Genomic DNA, 19,085 nt, shown 5'->3' with positions numbered 1-19,085 from the left:
AGGTCGCCCAGCTGCCAACCGCGCCAGCATTCGGCCAGGTTTATCTCCCATCTCATACAGTCTGTGTCTAGCATGGAGTAAATTAACCTCTGCTTTCTGAGTTAACAGTTGGTTTAACGCTGATCTAGTAACCTCCACTTTTTTGCGGAGAGCAGGCGAGTAATTAGTGATAAGTTGCTTTTCCAAACTATATAGGTTATGCTCTAATTCTGTCTGCTGCTTGTTAGCATCCTTTTTTTTAGCTGCACCATATGAAATTATAGAGCCCCTTAAAAAAGCTTTTAATGTCTCCCAAAGGGTGGCTGGGTTTACCTTCCCATCATCATTAGTTAGAAGGAAAAACTCAATTTGATCTTTGATATAAGCAACAAATAAAGAATTTGTCATAAATAATGGGTTAAGTCGCCAGTTCCACTGAGATTCTTGTGGTTGAAGAGGTCTCAACTGCATATACACATCTGCGTGATCAGATAAAATCCGCATACCAATACCACACCTTTGTGTCCTATCCAGTACAGTACCAGTTGCAAAAAAAATAGTCAATTCGTGAAAAGCTGCCATGCGGGTTTGAGTAAAATGTGAAATCTTTCTTGTCTGGATGGATAACTCTCCAAATATCGAATAATTGCAGATCAGAGCATAATTTCTTCAATGCTTCTCTCATTTTGGGGTTTATATTTTTTGTAACTGGTTGCTGATCCATCTCAGGATTCATAGTACAATTAAAGTCCCCTGCTATAATACTATATTCAGTCATGTTAGAAGAGGCCTCGGCAAGAAGTTTGGAGTAAAAATCTGGTAAATATACATTCGGTGCATAAACACATCCAATAAAAATGCTTTCCCCATACAACTTCCCTTTGATCAGGACATATCTGCCCTGTTCATCTTTAACACATTTTTCCAGCATAAATGGAGTATTTTTGTTAATTAATATTGCTACTCCCCTCTTATTAGACGAGAAGGAAGAGTAATACACCTCTCCCACCCATTCCCTCTTGAGCTTTTTATGCTCCTCATCCGTAAGATGTGTTTCTTGTAACAAGGCTATATTTCCCTTTTCCTTCTTAATCCACGTTAGTAGTTTCTTGCGCTTCACTGCATTATTTATTCCTTTTACATTCAAGGAAATATACTTAAGTAGACTCATTGCCACATAGTAAATGTATCCTTAATTACCAAATTAACACTTCGCATCGCTCAGTAAGCCATAAAACGAAAAAAAAAAAAGGGACACCACCACCCCCCTCCCAAAGGGGGGGGGGGCAAAACAGTTGAACAAAACGTATATGCATCCATATACAGAGAACCAGAGAACAGACCATTCAACATATCCAACCAAATGAGGCAGAACAGTCCTCAGAGCCAAAAAAAACGACCTCCTGGACTTAAGAGTAATCAGCGCCCTTTGTGAAGGCGCATCAGGAACCAAGTCTTCATTTTCGGTTCCCATAACGACTCCCGCACCCTCCCGACCAAACTCCCCATCAACTATAAAGGTCACCATTTCCTTAATGGTGAACTATTCCTCTCAACCAGTTATTCACTTGGGATCTCCAATGTCTCAACGGCGTTCCTTGCATCCTCCGGACAGTCAAAAGAGAATTTCTTGTTGTTATACGAGAAGCAGAGGGTGGCTGGGTAGAGCATCCTAAACCGGATGCTTTTGGCAATTAACTTCTGACAAACGGAGTTAAACTTTCTCCGCTGTTGCAGCACTTTTTGTGGCATGTCTTGACGAATGGTAACGGGTGCACCTTCAAAAAGTAGTTTCGTTCTCTTGCTGAGGGCCATCACCTTCGTCATATCTGCAATGTAATGGGGCTTTATAATGACAGCCCTTGGTACTCCGGGTTTCTTCTGGCCTGGACTTCTGTAGCAGTGGTCCAAACGAACCCTGCCTTTTTTAGTTTCCATATTGAGCAGCTTTGGTAACCAGGTCTCGAAGTATAGTGTTGGATCTGTCCCCTCCACACCTTCCTTCACCCCGAAAATTCTGATCTGATCCCTCCGTGTCCTGGCCTCTTGCTCCTCCACCCGTTTTGCAAGCTCAATCAGCCTTTCCTCTGCCTCCATTATTTTAATTTCCATGCTAGCGATCCTATCCTCTGCATCACTAACACGGTTCTCTGCTTCCTCCAGTCGCTTTGTGTGACCTTCCACTGAAGTTTGAATCACCTCCAGCTTGTTAGCAATAATTGACAACTTTTCTTCAACAACCGCCGCGACTGTATTTCTAATATCCGTCGTTAAAGCCGACACATCAAAAGGGTAGTCCGCCCTGACCAAGCTAGCCACTCCACTTGTTCCTTCATTAGCTGTAGCGGTAGCTTCAATGCTAACCTGGTTCCGCGCGGCTCTTACCGCTTTTTTCTCGAGGCCATTCGCTCCTTTCTTGTTCGACATGGTATCTTATTCACTGTATAGGTTTAGTTTGTAGGTGGTGACTGATATCGCTTAAAACATTCTATAATTTGGGGAGTTTCATAGGGAGCTCCTCGGCGCCGATCCTCTTAGTGTGACGTCATACCTGAAGTCATCATGTCCTGCATTCTTTATAAACCTGACCTGCAGCACATCAGCTGCAAGAGCTTAGCTCATAGGTATGGAAAGACATTCATGCCAATAATAATGTCTGAAAGGAAATGCTTTTAACAAAAACTAACAGATTTTATTTCTGTTTATGTCCAGAGATCAAGGAAACACCATGTAGAGTTTATTATGTCCAGAGTTTAAGGATCCAGTAACCAATTTCATATTTATTTACTTTAAGACTCAATAAAATGTTGTTCAATTTCAAGTTAATCAGCTTATAAAGTGCCAAATTACAACAAAAGCCGTCTCAAGGTGCCTCACACAGAACAGTTCAACATAAAAAAATTAAATAAATAAACATAAAAAAATTCAAATACCTAATTAAAAACAGAAGTAAAAGAATAAAACATAACAAAATAAAAACTACTCATAAGAAAGAGAATAAAAATAGGTTTTAAGTCTTGACTTAAAAATGTCCACGGACTCCAACTGCCTCACTGAGAGCCATGTACTGGCAAACCCAGAATGAGATTGCCCACTCAACAAACTTCCCCAGCCTTCTGGACATGATGAAGGGACTTGGGTTGTCGTACCTGGCTTTTCCCCTTTGGGTACCCCTAGAATGGCCAATTTTTAGCTTGAATTTTCAAAAGCTTCCCCCCTTCCGCACCATCCCCCCTCGGTCACTTCCCAGACAGCAAATAGATCCAGACCGGATGTAGTCCAACATCTGGTACCAATCCTGAAAACAGATCCGGTCCAGACAGTTTTTGCACCCTGGCCCAGATCCGGCATGGCTCCGCTTTACAGTTCTGGAACAGATCCGGACCAGATCTGAACTGGATCCGCAAAACACCAACCGTTTACAGACCATATCTGGCATGGATCTGGGGCAGATGTGGTCCGCATCACAGCACCATGGCAGGAACATGGGGCATAACGATAAGCAATTTTATCTGCACTCGGTAGAGACCATCCATTAGCGGTTGTAAACTCTGTACTCTGTAATCGTGATCGTCACTGAGGCTTTTTAAATGCATATTGCCAAGCGGTTTGTTTCTTTACGACAATCAAGTTTTATAAGTCCAGGGACACTGATCTGTGTGTTATAGATACAAATCAGTTTCCTCAGATCCACGGAACTTACCCCTGTAAAACTTGTTCCTGCCACGGTGCTGTGATGCGGTCCACATCTGCCCCAGATCCGTGCCAGATATGGTCTGTAAACGGTTGGTGTTTTGCGGATCCAGTTCAGATCTGGTACGGATCTGTTCCAGAACTGTAAACCGGAGCCGTGCCGGATCTGGGCCAGAGTGCAAAAACTGTCTGGACCAGATCTGTTTTCAGGATTGGTACCAGATGTTGGACTACATCCGGCCCGGATCCATTTGCTGTCTGGGTTCACTCCCTCGACATTACCACTACACTAAAATTTTATCCTAGCTAGAACCCTGGAAAGGTTACCACCAGTTGAAACGAATAAGACAAATAAGAAAATATTTAGATAAATCTGCCATGGAGAGAATTGTGCACGCTTTTGTGACCTCTAATGTAGACTATTGCAATGCCCTGCTTTATGGGGCACTGAAGTGTGTTATCAATAAACTGCAAAAACTGCAAAATTGTGCAGCTAGAGTGGTGTGTGGGGCCAGGAAATACGATCATGTCACACCGTTGTTGAAAGATCTCCACTGGTTACCGGTGAAATATCGTATTTTATTTAAGATTGCCGTTCTGACATATAAATGTCTGAACGGGCTAGCACCACCTTACTTAAGAGATCTTCTTGAAGTGTACAGCCCACAGCGTACCCTACGATCCAGTAGCCAGCTCAACCTGAAGGTTCCTATATGTCCAAAATAATATATAAAATGGACAACATTCCCTAGAACATGGAGGTTTTTAAAATTAGTATTTGGAAATGTTATATTTGCCCTTTTTACTGACATAATAATGAAGAAAAACATCAAAAGACATATTCACTAGGGAGCTTAACACTTTTGCACAGTACTGTATGAGAATTCAGTAAAGTATATCTTCTAGTATCCATTCCAAATGTAAGGTAGAACTCTACTAGTGTATGCTAAAGTATACTAATGTATATATAAAAATATTGGGAAAAAAAAAGAAGAGTAGAGCCACTTAGGCACCTGGTCTTGAGAACCAGGGATGGTAGGTTTGCACATGTCTTCATGATCATTAACAGAAAATTTGATTATTAATGTGGTAAGCAAAGAAAACTATGCAAAAAAAAAAAAAAAGATGGAATCTGCGATTACAGTTTCTTTTATGCTCATGATTCAGCATGTTTCCAGAAGACTAAAATGAAGAAAAAAAAATGCCTCATAAAGCAAAACACAATATGTAATTACAGCTGTGTTGTGTGCTGATTTTCATTTCAGCATACTGAAAAAATTATACTTTGGATCACCTTAAAAAAAATGATGTAATTTGTAACAGCTAATTTTTCTAGTTTTTCACAATGTATATTTATGATTTGGCAAAGTGATTCTACAATATTTAAACTGGAAATCACAATTTTCCATTAGACCAATGTAAATAAGTACTTTGAATGAAGTGCACTGATGTTTCACTTTTCAGTGCATGTTAAATTAAACCTTGCAGACAAGCAGCATCAGATATTTTGATAACTGATGGATTGTTTAAATAATATTTGAAAAAAATTAAAGAAAAGAGAAAAATTAAATTACTTTTGTTTCTGGTGTCGCAGAACGAACGCCCCCCCCCCCCCCCCCCCCCCCCCCTAAAAATCAGTCCATCTGCCCTAACTGCCCATGCGGCATTTGGGACCACAGCAGCTCGTCTGAGTCTGACTCACTTCACCCAAAGCGATCAAAGGGAATAATGTGATTATTAACCATCAGATGAGAAGGTACAACCTCTTAAATCATTCTAAATTCAGATTTAAGTAGAAATGAAGCGAAACTTGGTGATGCTTTGAAATGACCGATGCACAGTGAACATATCAGCTATCGCTCTGATCGCTTCATCTTTTATGATGAAATAATGCTGAATTTATGTGAAATGATTGTCGTACAAAAGCTTCAGATATCTGTTGCCGAGATAGTTGATGACTGGAGAGCAGCTTTAAGCAGAAACAAGGTGATAATCGGAGAACCGCGACTAATGACGCATGTGCAGTGAAGACAGGGCGGACTGATTTTTAGGGGGGACCGGTTGGTTGGTGATACCGGCTTCTGCAATGGGAGGATTAGCTCCTTTACAAATGTCTAAACATTGATTAAACTACATTTGAACAGGTTAAATTGGAAACACCACAGATGAATTGATTTATCAAGCTGTGGAGCTGCTTTAACCTGGTGTTTTTGCATTCAAACTGTTTGTTCAATTATGAAAACCAAGTACAGATTACATGTTTTTATTTAAGATTTTCAAAGTTGTGAAAACATTTTTGAATAAAAGAAAATAATGCATAGCTCAGTCAGTACAGTAATAAAATCAGCTCTATCTCAAAGGCTTTGTGAACATTATCACTTTGATTTTAAAATAAGTATGAGCAAACCAACAAAGAGACAAAACATCATCTCCTGACTGTTGTTGTCCATCTTCAACTTTCTCCCTCTCTGTCACGCCATCGCTCCACCTGTCTTGCCCGATGGTTATTGGCGCGGGGAGACAATGAGACGTCTCCTGTCCTCAGACGAGACAAACTGCCTCCACAGTCATAAACGGCGGCCCGAGTGTGTGCTTGTCATTCCATCTACTCATCCTGAAGCTGCGCGCTTCCTGCCCACACAGGATAAACAAAGTAAAAAGGGTATGTGGCGTGTTTGTGTGTTACAGGTTCAGAGGTTTGGCATCCGATGTGTAAAGAAGCAGCTCGGCTGGAGAGAAAACTGAGGGTGAGTTGTTCTCTAAATCCTGCTCTCCCGCCCACCTATCTCTATTTTGGTTTCTCACTCTCTCTCTCTCTCTCTCTCACTGTGCCTTTATCGACCTGAATTCAAAAAGTTTATCAGGTCCTAAGTCTCTGTCGCTGACACAGTTATGACTCATGATTTTACACAACTTTGCTTCTTGTTGCCAAGAGTCAGCATGCACCAGCATTTTCTGCCCGTTGTTTTGCATCTGGTTGCTGGTGATGCTAACATTAGTCTCTCTCAGTGCATGCTGGGTGAGAGGACCGACACATGTGGTCCGTGCCAACTTCGATCCAATGAAGTACTAACAGATACCTGAATGAGCTAATCTGGTGGCAGAGCAGGGAGAGATGGAAAATGTGTAGTTTAGGTGGTCTTTGGTGACTGGTTTGGGAACTACTGTACTTGGTGAGGAGTAAGGTGTACCATTTCCCTGTGCACCACACAGTGATGCAATAATGGTACCAAACTCACCAGATTGACTTTTGGTGAAAATGATCCATTTGCATCAAAATGTGATGACTTGGGTATGAGACTGGTTGGTGTGGACGGGTCACCAGTCCATCACAGGACAGTCCAACAACCACTCTTATATAGACAATTAATACTTAAAGTCCATATCACAAGTCATCAAATCTGCATGTATTAACACTGTCAGGAAACAGAATCACCCAAAACTTTGTTCCCAGAGAGAAAGAGAAAGTACAAGGGGTGTAACAATTCCAAAATAGGAATCGAAAGTTTTAAAGTAATAAATTTTAAAGTAATAGATACAGCTATATTGATACACAAACACCTGAATCATTCCAAATGTACAATAACTGATCAATGGCTCCATTTTAACATTACAAATTGGTTGAGTTCTGGTAATTTTGCTTCAAACTTTCAAAAAAGCTCAAACATTTATATAATTTATATTTATATACGAGGTCTGTCAATAAAGTATAGGTCCTTTTTATTTTTTTCAAAAACTATATGGATTTCATTCATATGTTTTTACGTCAGACATGCTTGAACCCTCGTGCGCATGCGTGAGTTTTTCCACGCCTGTCGGTGATGTCATCCGCCTGTGAGCACTCCTTGTGGGAGGAGTCGTCCAGCCCCTCGTCGGAATTCCTTTGTCTGAGAAGTTGCTGAGAGACTGGCGCTTTGTTTGATCAAATTTTTTTCTAAACCTGTGAGACACATCAAAGTGGACACGGTTCGAAAAATTAAGCTGGTTTTCAGTGAAAATTTTAACGGCTGATGAGAGATTTTGAGGTGATACTGTCGCTTTAAGGACTTCCCATTCCACTGTTAAAGGAGATTTTTTTTAATGAAAGACGTGTGGACGGATTGCAGTGTCAGCTCGCAGCCGCCGCGATGCTCCGCCACAGGAAAAACACCTCTGTTGGAAGCCTTAAGGACAAGTTGGAACATGTCCAGCTGTTAAACAATTTGTCATATACTCACTCCACTGAAAGCCATCAAAAGCCGCCTGGATTTTACAAATGGTTATCAACACGGAGATGTTTTTCCTGTGCCGCCGCACCGCGCTGGCTGCGTCCCGACGCGCGGACCCGTCCGCACGTCTTTCATTAAAAAAATCTCCTTTAACAGTGGAATATCCGGATAAAATGCTGAAACCGACTTCTTCTGAAACTTCTCTGTTCTCTCACGACGTCCTGGATCAACAGAGCCTGAAATGTGGAGGTTTTCAGCTTGAAACAGGCTGACGACGGCGCCTGAGAGCGCTGCGCAACGTCTTGCACCATGGGAAGTCCTTAAAGCGACAGTATCACCTCAAAATCTCTCATCAGCCGTTAAAATTTTCACTGAAAACCAGCTTAATTTTCTAACCGTGTCCACTTCGATGTGTCTCACAGGTTTAGAAAAAATTTTGATCAAACAAAGCGCCAGTCTCTCAGCAACTTCTCAGACAAAGGAATTCCGACGAGGGGCTGGACGACTCCTCCCACAAGGAGTGCTCACAGGCGGATGACGTCACCGACAGGCGTGGAAAAACTCACGCATGCGCACGAGGGTTCAAGCATGTCTGATGTAAAAACATATGAATGAAATCCATATAGTTTTTCAAAAAAATAAAAAGGACCTATACTTTATTGACAGCCCTCGTATAATGGTGGTGGCCAAATGGTTAAGTGCACTTGCTTCCAGGTTCAAGGCCACCCCTGACCATTCTCCATGTAATGTGGAGTCACGTCAGGAAGGGCATCCGACGTAAAACCTGTGCCAAATGCAGAAAAACAGATCTGATGTGGTGACCCCGACTGAAAAACAAGGGAGAAGCCGAACTGACTTACTATACATACATATAATATAGGGAGGGAGGGAGAGAGTGCATGTGATTTACAGCACTCCAAGCAGTACTATGTGCACACAAGAAGAATTTATTTGTACAGTTTAATTAATTATTTCCTACACTTGATTAGATGCATGCTGATTTGAGCGTACACACTGCACACAAAACTGAGTGAGAGACATTATTGTGTGCCTATGACGATAACACAAAAATACATTTATTAAGCAGAGAATAGATTTTGATTGCACAGATATAGATATACGTACGTGCATGTAGAGCATGTAGATAATGACTGACAAGGCCATATGTACTGACAACATTATTTAAATCAAATCAAAACAGTGGGTGCTGATAATATGTTATGCACACACAATAGCATGTCAAGCACCACGTTCTCACAACATTTCACCTTAGGTGTGCTCTGATCCTCATTTGTTGTTGTTGTTGTTGTGTGTGTGTGTGTGTGTGTGTGTGTGGTTGTACCAGCTGAGACGCACATCTGAGACGGCATCTATTTCTCCTCCGGGCTCCTCTCCCATCCTTGGCTCCCCGCACCGCCTCATATGTGTAAGTTTGGTTGTCGCTACGACTCCAACACCAAAATATGATTAATGTTATACGCTCACATTGTCACAGCTGTTCCACCTGTCAGTCATGCTGTAAATAACAGACACTCAGGGTTAGAGAAATATTTTTTGAGCCTACTGGTCAGGTCCAGCAGTACCAATTTTGTTACCGGTCCTCCTGGTCCAAGGTAGTAGCCCCAGGTATTTGGAAGCTCAGAGCCCCGACGGTGAGCCGGCAAGCCTCAAAGTACCAATCATTACATCATCCACATGTATTCAATCAATATTGTTTTTGTAAATATACAGCATGATAGAATTGTTTCATTTTGTTTTGAATGTATGTAAAGTAATAAACATTTGTTTACATGATCCTCTGCTTTCATGTGAATGTACTGTGCACCTTATACTTCGCTCTGTAATCCTGGCCTTGTGCTCATTTTATGCAGCTCAAACAGCTGTGTAAACTCTATAATATCTCTGATTTTTTTGGGCAACAATTACAGTATATCTATATCTATTGTTTCTCAGATGAGTCTGATCAAAATTGTATGATTGTTGAAGAAAATCATGTTAAAATTTCACATCACATTCAGATTTTGTAGCAAAATACAACAGTTGATCTTTTTTATGTGTGCCATATATGGGTATGTAGTGTTGCTATGGTAACTCTTCCTGAGCCTGTCTGAGTCAGCTCTGCTCTGCTCCGGTACTCTTTCTGTGTGCTGCTCCTGTTAAAGACCTTCCATTTAAGTGAAAAAGTAGCGTGTGGACACCACATACTTTTACACGATTCTCCTTTGTTGACTGAGCTTCATTCATGATGAAGTCAGTGATGTGACTGAGCAGCTCAGTTATTTAAGGTGCAAGATTGAAAAAAATTGACGGTCTTGTCGAACACTATTTATCTGACTAGATTTTTAACGAGACATCGGTCTAGCAGGGGATAATATCAACTAGACATAGGTCAAATGTTACTGGTCCGTGTCTTTGGACCAGTGGGTTTCTCTACCCGTGACACTTTTCCAAGAAGCGCATACTGTTCATTTTCAGTAAACACTTGGCATTGTGCCTTAAGTCTTTTACAAGAATTTGAGAAGTTTGCTGAACAGGTGATTGGTCTGAAATGTATTAGTGTTTGACTACAGGTTATAGGCTAGTTCACATACCTTGATGGCACCAGTCTGCAACAGTGGGTGCTGAAGTGAACTGCAGAATAGCCAGAACCAGTATTTCCTTCAGCAGACTCCACAGAATTGTTTGGGACACTATGGGGCATTAGCCTTGAAACAAAGTTGAAAATACACCATGCAGCCGTTAGGGCTGTCACTAACGATTATTTTCATTGTCGATTAGTTGGCGATTATTTTTTCGATTAATCGACTAATCAAACGATTACTTTCTTTTCTTGCTAAAAATGCATCAAGCTGCTGTGCACATTAGAATTGACCTTTTAAGTCCACTTAATGGACCTTAATCAAAATACTTATGATAAATTCAGATAAACAAAACACACATTTAACTTAAAAGTGTAAAATAAAACATTTGAGGAATGGAAAGAGGAGGACAGCAGATGAGAAGAACAGCAAAAGCAACGGCGTAAAGATTTAATATTGGTCGAACTGGACAAGATTGAAGACGGGAAAGAAGAAGAGAACAGTTCTATCCTTGCGGGCGGCCGAACACTCCGCATCAAAACAGGGAGCGTAGTTTCTGGACCTGTTTACCAGAGTTTGTCGCAGCGAGACACAGCGGGGGGGCGGGCGGTGTGACTGGCCCTCTGCGGCGCAAGCTCGCAGACTCAGTAAGTGCATCAGAGACAAAACATAAAATAGTCCCAAATACTCACACATTTTTATCAAGTTCTGTTAACTTAAATACATATTTGTGTATTAGCTCACTGTGTGGGACCATGGTATAAGCGGATTAAACAACTTGAAGCCATGCATTATACGGTTTGAATGCACGACGCGGAGTCTAAAACACCACGACGTGAAGCGGAGTGTGTTACTCCGCAAAGTGCTTCGAGTTGTTTAATCCTTACATATATCAATACACAATAACTGTTGGGTAGCTAAACATGCTAGATTACCTTGTGTTGTTTGGGGTGGATTCGGCTGCCCTGGGATGTTTGCGTTTCAGGCGCTCGTGCATGACTGTAGTGCTGCAGGCACGACTTTGCACAGTCTGCATGTAAGTGACTTGGCGGCTTTGTTTTCTGTGAAATGCTCCCATGCTTTGGATTGTTTCGGTCTTGCTCTAAATTTCTCTGTTAACTCTGCTTCGGCTCCTTGCTGTTGCTGCTCCGCCATTGTTTATCCGAGTGCGTTGTAGCAGAGTCTTTGCGTAGGAAAAAAAAAAAATCACTTGGCTACCGTATCCGCTTCTCCCTTGAGGAAACACCGCCCCCCCAAGTTCCTGTTGCAGTTAACGCTTCCACAAAACACGTCGCCGGACCAAAATGATACAGTTTTTGAATGGTAAAACATGACTGGGCGATTTGTCGACAATGAAAATACGTGTCAACAAATTTTCATTGTCGACATTATCGATAATGTCGACTAATCGAGACAGCCCTAGCAGCCGTACTCCCAACACTACTGTATGAGCCCCGTACATGCTGTATGTGTTTTTGACTTTTTGCAGAACCCGTAGAAGTTGCATTAGCATGTCAATAAACCTCTACGGGCGGTCTGCACATCTCAGACACAGTTTTGCCACTTTTTTCCCCAAGTAGACTGCCCGTAGCAGCACATACAGCGGGTCGTGAGTGAGGCTTTATCAAAAGACTGAATTCACTCAATTTTAGGTTTTGAGCTACTTCTGAATAAACCTTTTGAATCCTTTCATTATAGAAGGTGGTGCATTTTTTCTCTCAAGGTTTTCAGTGCATTGCCAATAAATCCAGTTGAATGATTTGAATGATCAGTTTTATCAAAAGAAAGCATGTCTCTTCCACCCCCCACCCCCCTCTATCACACACACAGTCAAAGGCTGATGTGTTGGACTATAAGCAGATGGCAGCTCTTCCCAGGATTAAAGCCATATATGACATCCAGCGGCCCGATGTTATTCCTTATCAGGTCAACCATGCACACAAGCGCCTCTCAAATGACACCACGGAGCGTCACAGCTATGGACAGGTACAGACACAGTTCATTACAAAACTAAAAGTCATCAACATGAAGTGGAGCCCATTTACAATTCTGCTTTTGTGTCTTTATAACTCAAAAAGAAATGTCTATGTTACAAATTGACAGATAACCTTCTGGATTGAGATGTGACTCATTCCTTAATTATTATTGGCTTCTTTCTACTCAAACTACCATTTTTGTAACTCTGTGTCATGCAATGACGTGCGTGACAGTTTTAAAGTTCTCCGTCTCTGGATTGTGTTTTATTGTGGATTAATTTGACCCTCAACAAGCTTTTCTTTCTGTAATCATCACCTCCAATTCAAAGGTAAGCTGAACATTTTCTTCTTTTACCAACTTCATGCTGTAAATGTGTGGACTTTTTGGATCCATTTTTAATCAGCGTGCGCACTGTAAAAACTATTATAATATGATGGCAGACGAAGGAGTGTAAGAAGAAAAGTGTCAAATCACAGCCTTTTGCGGCATCTGATTTAACAGGTGCACGTCAGGCTGCAGGTCCGAGTCTGAGCACGGTGTGAAAAAAATAAATGGTCGGGCCTTTAATCACAGAAATGACTCTGGTCCGACATGCGAGGGGTTTAATGGAAATACATACCAATTGGACGGGACAGTTTATCCGATGTGAGTGAAAAGTCCCTTGTACAAAATCCGTTATATATGGTGTTTATTACATCGAAAACAATACAAAAACTATCTGGTTTATACAATGACAGTTTAGGTGAGTTTTACTGTACATGGGCCTGAATAATAAATTTACCTCTCAAAGCTTTGACAATGAAGTCACTTCCATCTCACACAGCTGACTTTATTTTCCTAAAATTTTTCTTCTCTTCAGATCTGAAGGGAATCTGTACATCTTGAAGCCCTTGCTGTGTCTATTTGTGTATCCAAATGCACAGCAACCTGCCATTTTCAGTGAATAAATAAATAAAATAGCTGGAATTACATGCAGACAGATTAACAGAGAACGTTATTTTGAACCCAAGATGGCACCTTGAGCTACATGACCGATTTTTTTCGACTTGTCATGTCACCATTCTCTCTATCAAGGCACTCTAGTCCATACTGTCTCTCCTTGGTGAGTTGTTTCTCTGCCATATTTTCTCTCCCTGTTGTTTTGTCTCTCTGCTGTATTGTCCATCCATCCATCCAGTATTTTAAACAGTCTTATTCCAGTTAAAGATCACCAGAGATGGAGGGATGGGGGAGCTGGAGCCTATCCCAGTCTTCCTCTGTTGTTTATATATATATATATTATATTATATTATAAATGCCATGAAGGAGTCTAAAGCTAAAGACCATCATAGCTTTGATGTTGGATTCCTAAAAACACATAAAATGGCTCTAGCACATCCAGTTACGCATTTAATAAATTTGTCAGTTGAGCATTCCATTGTACCACAGATATGGAAGATGGCCACATTTACCCCAATTTTTAAGGCGGGTGACAAAAAATAATATTAATAACTACAGACCAATTAGCATACTGTCAGTCTTTTCTAAAGTCCTTGAAAAGTGGGTTGCCAAGCAATTGATTCAACATCTACAAAGTGGCCAAACTAGGTTTTCATACCTACCATTCAACTGAGACTGCCATAACAATGTTCATGGAAAAAGTGAGAAGTCTTTTGGATAAAAACAATTGTGTAGGAGTAGTTTTCTTAGATGTGCGTAAAGCATTTGATCTAGTGAATCATAATATTTTATTATTAAAGTTGCAATCTTTTAATTTTTCTGAGCATGCCATAAAATGGATGGCATCTTATTTATCAAATAGAAAACAAGCCACCGTGGTTAATGGTATTAAATCCCCCTTCTTAGATTGTGCACTAGGAGTCCCCCAAGGATCTATCTTGGGGCCCATTTTATTTTCATTATTCATTAATGACCTACCAAGTGTTTGTGAGGATGTGGACATACAACTTTACGCTGATGATGCGGTAATCTACACAAGGTGTAGATTACCGCAGTTGGTGACCCCTATGTAATGTAGTCTGTTGTATTGTAAGCTACTGTGATGTTTGTGTGTTTTTACTGTAAATTGTTCAATTCTTATAGTCTGTCAGGGACAACAGATGGAAATTAGCCCATGGCTATAATCTGACATATTTACACTTTATGTTTTCATTAATATGTGTTGTCCCTTTTAAATAAATAAATGAAATGAAAAAAAAAAAAATATATATATATATATATATATATATATATATATCATAACATCTCTTATTTTTGCTCTGTGATTGTCTTTTTAGGATCTTTTGGACAGCCTGGAGTTTAGAACGAGGCATTCCTGTGGCTCTACCTTCAGTGATTCACCTGCGCACAGTCGTTGCAGAGGCTCTCCACAGCATTATTTTCACCCTGGTAAGCACAGAACCACATACAATAGTGTTCAGAATAATAGTAGTGCTATGTGACTAAAAAGATTAATCCAGGTTTTGAGTATATTTCTTATTGTTACATGGGAAACAAGGTACCAGTAGATTCAGTAGATTCTCACAAATCCAACAAGACCAAGCATTCTTAAGGCTATGAAATTGGGCTATTAGTAAAAAAAAAAAAAGTAGAAAAGGGGGTGTTCACAATAATAGTAGTTTGGCATTCAGTCAATGAGTTTGTCAATTTTGTGGAACAAACAGGTGTGAATCAGGTGTTTATTTAAGGATGAAGCCAGCACCTGTTGAACATGCTTTTCTCTTTGAAAGCCTGAAGAAAATGGGACGTTCAAGACATTGTTCAGAAGAACAGTGTAGTTTGATTAAAAAGTTGATTGGAGAGGGGAAAACTTATACGCAGGTGCAAACAGTTATAGGCTGTTCATCTACAATGATCTCCAGTGCTTTAAAATGGACCAAAAAAAACAGAGACGCGCGGAAGAAAACGGAAAACAACCATCAAAATGGATAGAAGAATAACCAGAATGGCAAAGGCTCACCCACTGATCAGCTCCAGGATGATCAAAGACAGTCTGGAGTTACCTGTAAGTGCTGTGACAGTTAGAAGATGCCTGTGTGAAGCTAATTTATTTGCAAGAATCCCCCGCAAAGTCCCTCTGTTAAATAAAAGACATGTGCAGAAGAGGGTACAATTTGCCAAAGAACACATCAACTGGCCTAAAGAGAAATGGAGGAATATTTTGTGGACTGATGAGAGTAAAATTGTTCTTTTTGGGTCCAAGGGCCACAGACAGTTTGTGAGACGACCCCCAAACTCTGAATTCAAGCCACAGTTCACAGTGAAGACAGTGAAGCATGGTGATGCAAGCATCATGATATGGGCATGTTTCTCCTACTATGGTGTTGGGCCTATATATCGCATACCAGGTATTATGGATCAGTTTGGATATGTCAAAATACTTGAAGAGGTCATGTTGCCTTATGCTGAAGAGGACATGCCCTTGAAATGGGTGTTTTAACAAGACAATGACCCCAAGCACACTAGTAAACAAGCAAAATCTTGGTTTCAAACCAACAAAATTAATGCCTCGCAGATGTGAAGAAATCATGAAAAACTGTGGTTATACAACTAAATACTAGTTTAGTGATGCACAGGATTGCTAAAAAGCAGTTTGAACATAATAGTTTTGAGTTTGTAGCATCAACAGCAGATGCTACTATTATTGTGAACACCTCCTTTTCTACTTTTTTTTACTAATAGCCCAATTTCATAGCCTTAAGAGTGTGCATATCATGAATGCTTGGTCTTGTTGGATTTGTGAGAATCTACTGAATCTACTGGTACCTTGTTTCCCATGTAACAATAAGAAATATACTCAAAACCTGGATTAATCTTTTTAGTCACATAGCACTACTATTATTCTGAACACTACTGTACTAACATGTGGACAAGACATAAGACATTAAAACAAAACAGAACCTGAACAAATGCTCTGGTGCCACAGTAATAGGGTGCTATGTGCAGCATGGGAATCCAGGATTTATAGCAGCACACATACTGTAAAATAAATCATCAACTTGTCTCGGTCTGTGGTCACTCTGGTAATCGTGCTTTGACTTCTCTCACTGGCACTGGCTGAACTGCCTGCAGGTGCTGAGAGTGGAAGAAGTTCACCTTATCACAGTCAGCCAGAGCCCAAGGGTACCACAGTCTGTACCACCGCCTTACAAACCCCAAAGCATTTCCACTTGCCAGGTAGGCCATCATGCTTTTGATAAACAACCTTCTGACCCATGTAACAGTTTTAAAGAAACAATGCAACAAATACAGACACTGAAATAGCCATCAGGAATAACAGTTTAATGTGATTATAGGAGGGATGTGAATAAAGTGTCTGTACTGATCTATAAATTCATGGGTGTTTCCAATACCATTGTGCAAGAGTTTTACACACCCAAGGAATTTTATTAAATAAAAGCACTGAATGTTTTTTCCTCATCAGTGGTTCAGAGAAACAAATTTCAAACATTTTAATATCTCAGTTTCAACAAAAATTAAACTTGAATTCTTAAAATTCTGTTAAAGAACTAAATTATTAAAAATGTAATGTTACTAATCTCATTTTTAAAAAATTAATGAAAATGGCTTCAATAAGCTAATTATAGTAACCATCGCATTTTTCTGTCAGTAACAATAACGGTGTTGTAACAATGGAAACGGTAATAAGTTTGATTACCCGTTCCTGAAAAAAAAACTGTGTTTATTTTAACAGTATTATTCCCATCAGTGCATATCTTCAAGCTTATTTTGTGTAAACAAGATTAGATGACAGACTGGCAGACTGCCTGACCAACGAAAATCCCCACCAGGCCAGTCATAGTTTTAATAATGCCAAGGAAATAATGTAAAATTACACCAAATATCGATTATTTTGGAAATCACCAATCAGTGCTGCACATCGTATCAGTACTGCAGAGCTGAGGTTGGTCCAAGGATCAGAACTCCGTTTTTTTTTCCAATCTCTCTTGTGCTACGCTGTACACGTAAGCAACTGGTGAGACACTGACTGCCTGTGTTGCAGGTAAGGATGTGACCATTCCTATCCCGGATCTTTATCGGGTTCCGATACAGACGTAATTCACATATCGGAAAATACCGATCCAACCTGCGACATTTTCCGATACCAGAGAAGAGCCACTGTGAATCCTCTCAACTGCTGTTGTTTGCTCTCTGTTTGTTTACTGCTGAGTGTGAGGAGGGGAGAGGAGAGGTTTTTGAAGCCGGGCTGTTTGAGAGAGCTCTCTTCCGGAGTGTTCTAGCTGCAGTTAGCAGCAAATTTCTGCCTGGCTCTTGGTTTGAAATTGTCTATTCGTCGAGCACGGATTTTCCGATAAAAAATTAACTGAATTGTTGCTGTAAATGTCTGCTAAAAAGTTAGCCGCTTCACTGTCCTGTCATTCACTGTCAAACGCTATGAAAAACCTGCTCAGTGAGATTCTGTCCGCTGAAAAGGAAAAAAAGTCCCCCTTAAAATCCTGCGCGTGAGCGCCGATGATGATACACTAATTTTACAGTTGAAAGGCTGTGTGTTTCCAGAAGTTCAAAGTTTGCGCACCATGAACACAGCGAGAGAGAAAGAAAAATAGAGATGGAGGGAGAGCGAACGTGAGTGAGAGAGAGAGATAGCAAACGAGAGACAGAAAGATGGTTGTGCGATGCGGTCTCCGGTATCCCCCATTGTGGCCAATCTGTACATAGAGCCTAGTGGAGAATAGAGCCTTGTCATCATTCACAGGCATCTCTCCCAGTCACTGGTTCAGATATGTCAGTGACACATGGGTTAAAATCAAGCAACAAGAAGTGGAGGCTTTTACAGAGCACATCGACTTGGTGGACTCCGATATCAAGTTCACACGTGAGGATGCCAGAAACAACCACTTAGCCTTCTTGGACTGTGATGTTAGGATTGGAGAGAACAGGCAGCTCCAGACAGGGGTTTACAGAAAACCCACTCATACTGACCAATATCTGCTCTTTGGCTCAAACCACCCCCCTTGAACACAAGCTTGGGGTGATCAGGACTCTTCAACACAGAGCCCTACAGGTGCCCACAACTACAGAGGGATGGGCTAAAGAACAACAACATGTATGGAAAGCCCTCACAGTATGTGGGTACCCACGATGGTCCCTGGATGAAGTGCAGAAGTCCCAAAGAACAAAGAGACCAGACAGACAGGAGACAGAGCCAAGAAGAAGAGGAGCAACTCTCCCTTATTTAGCAGGAGTAGGGGAAAAACTACAGAGGTTTACTTTAAACCTGTTAACACCTTGAGACATAAATTAATTCACCCTAAGGACAGGATCCCTAGTTACAAGCAGAGCAATGTGGTGTATTCTATCAGATGTCAGGAAAACTGTAATGAACACTACATAGGTGAGACTAAGCAGCCAGTGCACAAAAGGCTATACCAGCCCCACAGAGAGGGTGCCGGTGAACCTCAGTCTGCAGTTTATCTCCACCTTAAAGACACTAACCACACATTTGAGGACAAGGAAGTTAAAATCTTAGCCAGAGAAAAGAAATGGCTTGAGAGGGGAGTGAAAGAAGCATTGTATGTGAAACAGTTGAAACCCAGCCTTAACAGGGGAGGGGGTCTGAGACACGCTTTGTCCTCTGATTACAATGGGGTACTCAGGTCAAAGCAGTTTCTGTCTTTTGTTCATGGTA

The 19,085-nt window shown here is 40.9% G+C and overlaps 1 protein-coding gene across 1 annotated transcript in view; it reads left to right on the top strand.

Annotated features, from left to right (window-relative positions):
* Window positions 1–19,085, top strand: part of LOC117517176 (actin-binding LIM protein 3-like) — a 276,212-nt gene that overhangs the window by 139,660 nt on the left and 117,467 nt on the right. Inside the window, exons 8-12 of the mRNA XM_034178105.1 lie at window positions 6,361–6,419; window positions 9,226–9,306; window positions 12,290–12,445; window positions 14,713–14,824; window positions 16,508–16,612. Of these exons, the coding sequence (XP_034033996.1) occupies window positions 6,361–6,419; window positions 9,226–9,306; window positions 12,290–12,445; window positions 14,713–14,824; window positions 16,508–16,612 (513 nt within the window). The remainder of the gene's footprint in view (window positions 1–6,360; window positions 6,420–9,225; window positions 9,307–12,289; window positions 12,446–14,712; window positions 14,825–16,507; window positions 16,613–19,085) is intronic.

The sequence above is a fragment of the Thalassophryne amazonica genome, chromosome 9, assembly GCF_902500255.1.
Source record: "Thalassophryne amazonica chromosome 9, fThaAma1.1, whole genome shotgun sequence".
In the NCBI taxonomy this organism is placed as follows: domain Eukaryota; kingdom Metazoa; phylum Chordata; class Actinopteri; order Batrachoidiformes; family Batrachoididae; genus Thalassophryne; species Thalassophryne amazonica.
Note: the sequence above shows the minus strand (reverse complement) of the source record. Positions and strands in the feature narration are given on the sequence as shown.